The following is an 11,188-nucleotide window of genomic DNA, read 5'->3' as shown; positions in this document are numbered from 1 at the left end:
AATGAGATGGATGAAGAGGAGGTTTGGAGCTGCAGTGGATTTGCTGTTGGTTTGGAGGTCATGTGGAATGTTGTGTGCTGCAGGTCATCGACTCGTCTGTTTAAACAGCTGCACACATCTGTTTATTTTAGCTTTTTTTTGTCCAATCATGTCTAATTATCTGATGAAGACTTTGTTCTAAGGCTCTGCGTAATCATCTACAAAAAAACCCTGAAATCCACACACCACTCACTTTACAATCCAATAAACTAAAATCACTCAGTAAATTCTAATAAAAATTTATCAAATTAAATAAATAAATAAATAATTTTCTGCATTATTTACATTCAGGAATAAAAAACATCTGTTTCTTCTTTTACAGGTGACCAGAATATTAATGCATGTTGGATTTGTGTTTAACTGTAAGCTCTAAATGACGTGACGTGGAGGTGGGGGGTGGGGGGTGGGTGTGTGTGTGAGGGACGTCTTTAGAGTTGGAGCAGAACAATACAAAAAAAAACCAAGAAAAAAACTATTAACAAAATCTGTCAAAAACTGTACGACTTTTTTATGCAGAAATTCGAATTCTCGTTGTATGTTCATGTTCATGTTCATGTATGTTAAAAAAGTCACGTCTTGGAGAAGAATCTGTTCGATGTTCCTATGAAGCTCCAAAGCCGAGGTTCGATGAGTCGAGGCTCTGAATTCCAGTGTAAATCTCGTCATTACAGTAGTGAGGTTTTGGACGTGGGACAGTGAAGCTGCAGGTTCAGGAGAAATGTAATTCTGAAATCTGATTTACGTGCCGTGTTTGGAGAAATCATCATGGGATCTCACTGTGTCTCTTCTGTTCATGGAACAATGGAGTGTTGAAGGATTTAATTCATGAGCCTATAGAAAGTCATAATGACGCCTGAGCATGAGATTCAAAACCCTATTCCATATTTAGTCTCCATTTACTGTTCTAATAAACTTCACTCCACTGAGATGATGTTCCACTTAAATCTGGAGTGTGATGGAGATTTGAGCTTTGAGAGAGATGAAAGAGAGACAGATATGAGAGAGAGAAAGATATGAGAGAGATATGAGCAAGAGATGAGAGAGATGAGAGAGATGAGAGAGAGATGAGAGAGAGATGAGAGAGAGATGAGAGAGAGATGAGAGAGAGAGATAGAGAGAGAGAGAGATGGAGAGAGACGAGAGAGAGATGAGAGAGAGAGAGAGAGAGAGAGAGAGAGATGAGAGAGATATATGAAAGATGAGAGAGAGAGATAGAGAGAGAGATGAGAGAGAGATAGAGAGAGATGAGAGAGAGATGAGAGAGAGAGAGAGAGATAGAGAGAGATGAGAGAGAGAGAGAGATATATGAAAGATGAGAGAGAGAAATATGAGAGAGAGATGAGAGAGATGAAAAAGAGAGAGAGAGATGAGAGAGAGATCAGATTAACAATGTTGAGGAGTGTGTAAAGGACATTAGACAGTGGATGCTTAATAACTTTCTTCTGCTCAACTCAGATAAGACAGAAGAACTTTGACCAGGACCAGATGCAGGTAGTAGTGAACGTTGTGGTTGTGTATCTCTGGCTGGTGTTTCAGTCTCAGTTGTACAGCAGGTAAAATCCTCAGTGTGATTATTTACTCGTGTTTTGAGTTTTATGTGAATCTCACCAGGATCTCCTTCTTTCATCTTACAAATATGATGTCGTTACAGGACGCAGAAAAACCATCACCATCATCACCCACACACACACCATTATCCACACACACATCACCATCACACACACCACCATCACCAACATCCACACACACACACATCATCACACACACACACACACCATTATCCACACACATCACCATCACACACCACCATCACAACATCCACACACACACACAACACACACACACACACACACACATCACCATCATCACACACACATCACACACACACACAACACACACACACACACACACACACACACACACACACACATCACCATCATCACACACACACACACACATCACATCACACACACCACATCACACACACACACACACACACACACACACATCACACACACACACATCACCATCACACCATCACACATCACACACACACACACACATCACATCACACACATCACACCATCACACCACCATCACCACACACACACACATCACCACACACACCACATCACCATCACACACACACACACATCACAAACACCATCACCCACACACACCACCATCACACACACCACACACACACACCACACACCATCACACACACACCACCATCACACACACACACACACACACACACACACACACATCACAAACACCATCACCCACACACACCATCACACACACACCATCACACACACCACCATCTCACACACACACACACACACACACATCACAAACACCATCACCCACACACCACACACACACACACACACACAATCACACACACATCACCCACACACCACCATCACACACACACACATCACACCATCACACACACACACATCACAAACACCATCACCCACACCCAAACACCATCACACACACATCACAAACACCATCACCCACACACACACCACACATCACACACACACACACACACACACACACACACACACACACACACATCACCACCATAACCATCACACACACACCACCATCTCACACACACACACACACACACCATCAAACACACTACCACACCAACACACACCATCCAACAAACACACACCATCCAACAAACACTAAGACACCAACACACACACACACCCCACTATCACACACACACACACACACACACACACACAACACACCGCCATAACATACACACACACACACACACACAATCAACACACACACACAACACACACACACAACCAGCCACACACACATACACAGACATACACACACATTTTGTTTTTCACGATTATATTTGAGAATCAACATTTTTTGTGGAAATGATGCAGCATATAAAAAAAGAGACAGAAATTTCACTATAAATGTAACGTCCCACTCCATCGCCTGGTTTAAACGATTCCACTGAAGAAACCCGTCGCTGAGCTTCGAGAGTCGTGAGGACACGTGTCTCTGCCCACTCCCCCGCCCCAATTCTTTTACTGTGGATTTTTTTTTTTCACTTTTTTTTTTTTTTTTTAAGTATGTACAAAAAGTGATTCCTTCACACCTCAGCTTCAGCGGGGAACCAGCGCTCACTCGCTAGCATGTTAATTACATAACTAGCGAAAAGAGAACGTTTTACACGTTTTGATGAACACAGGAAGAATTTGGAGTAATAAAATGTTTTGAAGGATCACTGTGGCACTTTTTATTGCTCACACTTTACTTTTTTTGCTGAAACTCCCTTGAGCATATAATAAGACTATGAGGGGAAGTGGACTGAGGAGACTAAACCAAGCAGAAGTGGACTGGACGAGGGGAAGTGGATGGGAAGTGGACTGAACGAGGGGAAGCGGACTGGACAAGGGAAAGTGGACAGGAAGTGGACTGGACGAGGGGAAGTGGACTGGACAAGGGGAAGTGGACGGGAAGTGGACTGGACGAGGGGAAGTGGACGGGAAGTGGACTGGACGAGGGAAAGTGGACGGGGAGTTGGACTGGACGAGGGAAGTGGACTGGACGAGGAAGCGGACGGAAGTGGACGGACGAGGGAAGTGGACGGAAGTGGACTGGGCGAGGAAGTGGACGGAAGTGGACTGGACGAGGAAGTGGACGGAAGTGGACTGGACGAGGGAAGCGGACTGGACGAGGGAAGCGGACGGAAGTGGACGGGACGAGGGGAAGTGGACGGGAAGTGGACTGGACAAGGGGAAGTGGACTGGACGAGGGGAAGTGGACTGGACGAGGGGAAGTGGACGGGAAGTGGACAGGACGAGGGGAAGTGGACGGGAAGTGGACGGGACGAGGGGAAGCGGATGAGGGGAAGTGGACGGGACGAGGGGACGTGGACGAGGGGACGTGGACGAGGGGACGAGGACATGCCATAAACAGTCTTTTATTTAAACCCTCAGAAACAAACTCTCTGTTCTCTTTCAGGCTGGTAATCTGTTTCGAAGCCGATCACTTGAACCCGAACCAAATCCTCGTCTCAAATGATTCCATGATTGTTGTTCTGGAAAAAACGAAAGCCGACCCGGAAGAAGCAGAGATGCGCCGAGATGTTCACAAATAAATATGGAGGTTGTGGTCCGAGGGGAAGGCGTGGTCCTCTTCGGCTCCGTGGAGAACGACGTATGTGGGACGAGTATGAAAAAACAAAACAAAAACAGAGAGGGGGCGGAGTTTAGTTCCTCTCCTGCACAAACACAGTCTCCTGAGGGCAAAGCCCCGCCTCCTGCAGCGTGATGTCATAGTCCAAATGAGCCAGTTTCCGTCGCGGGAAGTTGGTGACGAGTTCAAAGCGTTCGTTTGGATATCCGTTCGACTGAACGTGTCTCACCAGAGCCTGCAAACATCATCATCATCATCATCAACGTACAGTAACATGTTACACACAACATGCACAAAAAAAGTACAACATTCTTTAGATCTTACGTACCATGAGCTTAGCATTAGCAGACAGTGCTATCTGTTCCCGCCGACCGTCTGGGTATCTTAGCATTAGACGAGCCTTCGGCCCTTGAAACAACCAAAACAGGCCAATCAAAACACAGTGGGCGTGGCTACAAAGACTTTAAAGAAGAAGAAAAAAAATGGGGAAGAGAAGATACAGAGTGGAAAGGGGTAAAAGAAGAACACAGAAAAGGAGAAGGGTGGAAAGAAGAATGAAGGACAGGTTGAAAGAGGAGATGATGATTGACAGGTGGAGGAAAGCTGATGAAAAGCAGAAGAGAATGCATGAGAAGAGAAGAGAAGAGAAGAAAGAGTTTGTATATTACTGATGTGATCATCACCCCCTAGTGGTGATTTTGATGTATTGCAGTAATGATTTTTCTATTTAAACAGATGTGAATGATTTATCATTTTGTGTTTATAAAGCAGCAGCAGCAGGCTGTGTGTGTGTGTGTGTGTGTGTGTGTGTGTGTGTGTGTGTGTGCGTGTGTATGTATATACCGTTGTCTTCAGGCTGTGTGCTTTGAGATGCTGTGATTTTGTGACTTTGGTCGTTATGACGCGGTTGTTGTTGCGACTCTGCAGGTTTGTGACTCGGTCTCGGAGGAGGCGGCTCCATGTGGTTTTTCTTGCTTTCTTCTTTTCTGTGGTTGGACTCTTTGTGCGGAGACTTCCTGTTCTGGGCGGGGCTATTGGACGAAGTGGGTTGGGCCTGTTCTGAAGACGTGCTTCCGTCTACAGAGTCTTTCCATCCTCCCTCTGTGTCTGATCCGTCCACTGAGATCATGCCCTCGCTGTCGGAGAAGGCCTCTGCGTCTGAGTCGTTTTCCGACTCTGCTTTCTCCTGCCTCGAGTCGTAGTGCGTTTCCTGTAGAGAAGCTCGGATTGCCGCCTCCAGCTGACTGTCCTCACTCGCGTCAATCAAACTCTCCTAAGAAGAACATCAGAGACACATCACATCTCCAACTCTCCACACACTTCCATTCCACACATGTATACATTAAAGTGCTGAGTCGTAATACAATAATGCTGAATAATAGACCAAACACACACACGTACAGAGCGAGCGCGTTTAGCTGGAGGTTGATTGGACAATCCGTCTAACTGTCCATGTTCCGTTAAAAACCCCGTCACCTGATCCAGGAACGAGGAAACATCCAGCTGATTCCATTCCACCATCTTCTGCCCTGTTTATTACAAAACATCATCTCAAATCATCCAGTTTTATTTCCATCTCCTTTACAAAAACCTCTTTTCAATACCACCCACTGACCCCATCCCCTGACCCCACCCCCTGTCCCCACCCCCTGTCCCCACCCCCTGTGTGTCACCTGTCCGTGGGTCCAGGATGGAGATGTAAGGGAATTTGTTGAGTTTGTAGAACTGGATGTAGCGCTGCCCCTCCTCACTGTCGTGGTAAACCTTTACACAAACACACAAACGAGTATAAACCCACCACCCTGCATTTACAGCCATTTACAGTGTGCTGTTCCTCAGGTGTTCCTCAGCACCTGCCAGAAGATGAAGTGCTCTCTGATGATGGCCTTCACTGCTTCGTTACTCCACACATCTCTGTTTAAACACTGACACGAGAAATCCTGAACGTTCTGGATGTTTATCATCAGCCACTTGTTCTCCATCTGACCGCAGTTTTTCGCCTGTGGGGGGTAGGGGGGGAACAAAATATACACACACACACACACACACACACACACACACACACACACACAAAACTACTTCTGTTTCCATCCTTTTTTATTTACTTTCATACATATCTACTTGTGGATTATTTGTGTGTGTGTGTGTGTGTGTGTGTGTGTGTGTGTGTGTGAGAATGTATATATCAGTAAATGCCATCTTCTGATAGTCTGTGTATACGTGTGTGTATATATGATGTGTGTGTGTGTATACGATGTGTGTGTATATATATATATATATATATGTGTGTGTGTGTGTATATGTGTGTGTGTGCCACTGTGTGTACATATGTGTGTGTGTATGTGTGTGTAGATGTGTGTGTGAGTGTGTGTGTTTCCTCACTGTCTCGAAGCTGCCTTTATGCATGAGCTCTATCGGGGGTCTGAACAGATCAGCCAGAGTGCTCAGCTTTTTATCCATCGCTCCTCCGTTCCTCAGCTCCTGCTCCTGTCTGACTGGACCATCAAACACACACACACACACACACACACACACACACACACACACACACACACACACACACACACACGATTGTTTTTCTCCTGTACAGAAGTAGTTACGGTGTAAAGTGCTGTTTCTGCACATGAGACAGTAATATAACAGAAAATAATATAAACATATCAGAAGTTTCCACGCGAATAAACCTGACGTCAAAAACTTCACAGAAACCTTGGTTTATAAGCCCCCAGGAGCAGGCGTGGCCTGGAGTGTAAAAACAACACAAAAAATGTCTGGGAACTTACTGGTTTCTGTCTGGAAATCCCGAAACCCGTCGAAGATGGACCGAGCCGGTCTCCGCCTCTTCGGTACTGACACACAGGCAAACAAACGATAAAAAAAAGTCAGATTTTCAGGTGTACAAGCTACAAGTTCTGCCTGTTTATATAAAGTGATTTTAATCATTATTAAACACATGATATGATTAAATAAAGATGAATTTTAAATAAAAAAGTAATCAAATAACAGTAAAAAATTTATAAATAAATAATATTAATTCAGTGTGATGCTTTAATTTTATTATTTATTACTTATTTAATAACTTTCAATAAATTAAATAATAAAAAATTAATTTACTTTAAAATCTGCTACTTTTAAAACAAAGCTCACTTTAAAAAAAAAAAAAAAATGTTAAATAATAATCACCTCCAAAAAGAGGCTCGGGCTCCACCAGGATCTCCTGCTTCTGAGGGATCGGCGCTCGGACTTCATCTCTGTCAGGATTTAAAAACACAACATCTGTGAGTGCGCTGTGATGTTGCGAGGCTCTGAGGATGTGATGGAGCTCCTCAGTGGAGTCAATAAAGTGAAATGAAGCTCACTCTGAAAGACATCTGCTTCCAGAAGCTGCAGCTGAACTGGAACTGGTACTCGGCTCCTCCGGTACTCCTCCACCGTCCAGAAACATGGTGACGGCCATCTCCAGGTTGTTATTACACGCCTCCAGCATGTGTCTCCCCACGCTCTCTGTGGCTCCTGACCACCAGGTGTAGATGTGAGTGTTAGGATTAAATCATTATTATTTAAAAACACACACAAAATAAAATACCATTTTTAATAAATTAGCAGCTGTTGTGCATCAGTGTAGAATTAAAAACCAGACCCCTGATACTCAGAGCTGCACAAAAACAATGTACTGGAACTCGAGTGGTTTCTTCAGTGGAAACTGATGGATGAAATTTGCAGCATTTCACATAATAATAATAATAATAATAATAATAATAATAATAAAGATTAAGCACAGGACTCGATCATCACTGTCTCCTTCAACAGACTCACATCTCATTCAAAACCCAAACGATTCACGAATAAACCACACACACACTTCTCACACTGAAGTGTTAAAACCCCAATCAGCTGAGACGTGACCATGTGCAGAACCTCAAACGGATCATGACGAGGTTCAGGATCAACACGGGTTCCAGAAACCCACAGAGCCGGGACGAGACCAAAAGCAACGGCTGAAAACATTCCCAGGAATCGTCATGTGATCCAGAGCTGATTTAAGGAGGGATCACGCAGATGTGAAGAACCTGACGTGAAGTTGTAATGGGAGAAACTGGACATGTGAAGTTTGTACATCTCAGAAAGTGTGAAAGAGAAACATTGAAAACTGCAGAAGGATTAAATCCTGGATTTGGAGTGTATTTTGTAAACACTTTCCCCCCTCACACTAATTAAACACTAATAAACACACAAATATCAAATAAATACGATCAACTGCTCCCCCTGTGATTTTATAGTACAGGAGCAGGCCCCGCCCACTGACTCCACGCATGCGCACACGCGCCCAGCGGATCTCGCTCTGTTTTAAAGAAGCGAGTCTGAAGAGAGAAAAAAACCCGATTCTAAAGCAATAAAAGTGAAAGTTGTTGTTAAAACATCGTGTTTTGGGCGTAAATTGAGCCTGAACTCCCCGAACACACGGTCACGTGCAGGAGCGCAGAGTTGAACAGAGTTTAAAGGTGAAATCAGTAGATGATGATGAGGATGATGATGATGATGAGGATGATGAGGAGGTTCGGAGTGAATATGCGGAGGTTCCTGAGCCGCCATGTTGTTCCTTCCGCTCTACTGAGCTCCAATAAATCCCCTGCAGACTGAATAAGTTTCTCGTGTGCACATGGACAGTCTGTAGAAGGATTATCAGATCACTTGTGATTGTTCTAAAAGCTGTAGGAGAAGAAAAGAGAGGGTTCAGGAGGCCGTGTGGAGGAGCAGCAGGAGGATTTTGTTGACCTCACAGAGGCGCTGAACTTCACTTCCCCTGAGCGTGAGTCTGCCCCGGGCTCATTCCCTCCATCTCTACCGCTCTCTCTACTCCTTCTCCTCCTCCTCATCGGGGTCTTTATGGTTTCATCCTGCTCACTATAGAGTGGATTATAAACCCCAGCTTCTTCTCTGAGCACTCAGGTGTAGAAACACACACATACACACACACTGATGCACCTCCAGCTTCTCCTCAAACTCTTCCCTCTGTTTCTCCCCCCGGACACAGCTCTTTGCCTCCGCCGGTGGGAGATGTATAAACCCACAACCCCCCGACTGTCCAGAAATAATCCACATATTTACCAGTAATGGCAGTGAATTGCTGAATTAACCCGTTCAGCCCCGGGCCTGAAGCATCTCCGAGAGCCGCCATCTTGCCGCCACTGTCAACAACAACACCACTGCGCATGCGCACTATTGACCAACGGGAGCGCGCGGGAGCAGGCGCGTCACCGCCTCAGAGCTCAGGGTAATGTAGTCAGGCCAAATCATCATCATCATAATCTTCTTCTTCATCATCATTACCACCATCATAATCTTCTTCTTCATCATCATTACCACCATCATAATCTTCGTCTTCTTATTCACTATCATAATCATCATCATCTTCGTCCTCATCATAATAATAATAATAACCCTCTTCTTCTTCTTCTTCTTCTTCTACAGTGGTTCATCCGTCTCCATACCCCTCTGTCCTCTACATATGCCTCTTTCACACCAACTACCTGCATGTCTTCCCTCACCACATCCATAAACCTCCTCCTTGGTCTTCCTCTTTTTCTCCTTCCTGGTGTCTCCATCCTCAGCATTCTCCTACTGATATACCCCATGTCCCTCCTCTGCACATGTCCAAACCATCTCAATCTCACCTCCCTCACCTTGTCTCCAAAATGTCCTACATGTGCTGTCCCTCTAATAAACTCATTTTGCACCCCTCCACTGCCCTTCCTCTCATTCACACACATGTACTCTGTCTTACTCCTACCGACTTTCATTCCCCTTCTCTTCAGCGTGTACCTCCACCTCTCCAGGCTCTTCTCCACCTGCTCCCTACTCTCACCACAAATCACAATCACAGAAGTCCACAGAGACTTCTGTCTGACCTCGTCCTTCAACCTGTCCATCACCACTGCAAACAGGAAAGGGCTCAGGGCCGATCCTTGATGTAGTTCCACCCTCACCCTGAACCAGTCTGTCGTTCCTACTGCACACTTCACTGCTGTCACACTGTCCTCATACATGTCCTGCACCACCCTCACATACTTCTCTGACACACCAGACTTCCTCATACAATACCACAACTCCTCTCTCCACCCTGTCGTACGCTTTCTCTAAATCCACAAACACACAATGCAACTCCTTCTAATCTTCTCTATACTTCTCCATCAACATCCTCAAAGCAAATAATGTGTCTGTGGTGCTCTTCCTCGGCATACATTTCCCTCTCCATCCTTTATTGCTCTAACTTGCAGCACATCCTTCCCAGCTCGGTTCCTCTGCCTGGCCAATCGCTACAAATCCTTTTCTCCTTCCTTAGTGTCCAACTTCTCCTCCAGCTCCTCATATTCCTTTTCCTGGTCTTTCACCACATCCCTCTTTACCTGCTGCTGCATCTCCTTGTTCTCCTGCCTACTTTTCCCATCACTCTGTCGATCCCAAATCTGTTTCTCCAATCTCTTTCTCCTTCTGCTCTCCTGCACTTCCTCATTCCACCACCACATCTCTTTGTCTTCCTTTTTATTTCCAGATGTTAGACCAAGTACTTTTCTATCTGTCTCCCTCATCACTCCTGCAGTAGTTGCCCAATCATCCAGCACCTCTTCACCACCACTGATCTCCTGTCTGACCTCTTCCCTGAACCTCACACTACAGTCTTCCTCCTTCAGTTTTCACCATCTTATTCTTCTTTCAGTCCTCACTCTCCTTCTCTTCTTCTTCACCTCCAAAACCATCCTACAGACCACCATCCGATGCTGTCTAGCTACACTGTCCACCACCAACACCTTACAAACTCCAATCTCCTTCAGGTTGCATCTCAAACATAGAACATAGTCCTTTTCCTTCTCCATCTCACAACCCATTTGTGGAGCATAAACACTGATGACATTTATCTTCACTCCTTCATCTTCCAGCTTCACGATCATCACTCTATCAG

At 45.1% G+C, this 11,188-nt stretch overlaps 1 protein-coding gene and 1 long non-coding RNA gene across 2 annotated transcripts; one reads left to right on the top strand and one right to left on the bottom strand.

The window, feature by feature from the left end:
- Window positions 1-3,996: 3,996 nt before the first annotated feature.
- On the bottom strand, window positions 3,997-9,460 carry ubxn7 (UBX domain protein 7). The gene is made up of 11 exons (XM_046877196.1): window positions 9,337-9,460; window positions 7,587-7,740; window positions 7,411-7,478; window positions 7,011-7,076; window positions 6,610-6,722; window positions 6,081-6,227; window positions 5,901-5,991; window positions 5,629-5,756; window positions 5,071-5,500; window positions 4,556-4,635; window positions 3,997-4,462 (listed from the first exon to the last, which is right to left on the bottom strand). Exons 1-11 carry the CDS (start codon window positions 9,440-9,442, stop codon window positions 4,301-4,303), a joined length of 1,545 nt encoding a protein of 514 aa, XP_046733152.1. The 5' UTR covers window positions 9,443-9,460; the 3' UTR covers window positions 3,997-4,300.
- LOC124403445 lies at window positions 7,747-9,733 on the top strand. The gene is made up of 3 exons (XR_006928895.1): window positions 7,747-9,037; window positions 9,263-9,502; window positions 9,700-9,733. It is a non-coding gene; the product is annotated as an uncharacterized LOC124403445 (long non-coding RNA).
- The last annotated feature ends 1,455 nt before the right edge of the window (window positions 9,734-11,188 follow it).

The sequence above is a fragment of the Silurus meridionalis genome, chromosome 20 (assembly GCF_014805685.1).
Source record: "Silurus meridionalis isolate SWU-2019-XX chromosome 20, ASM1480568v1, whole genome shotgun sequence".
Taxonomy (NCBI): domain Eukaryota; kingdom Metazoa; phylum Chordata; class Actinopteri; order Siluriformes; family Siluridae; genus Silurus; species Silurus meridionalis.
Note: the sequence above shows the minus strand (reverse complement) of the source record. Positions and strands in the feature narration are given on the sequence as shown.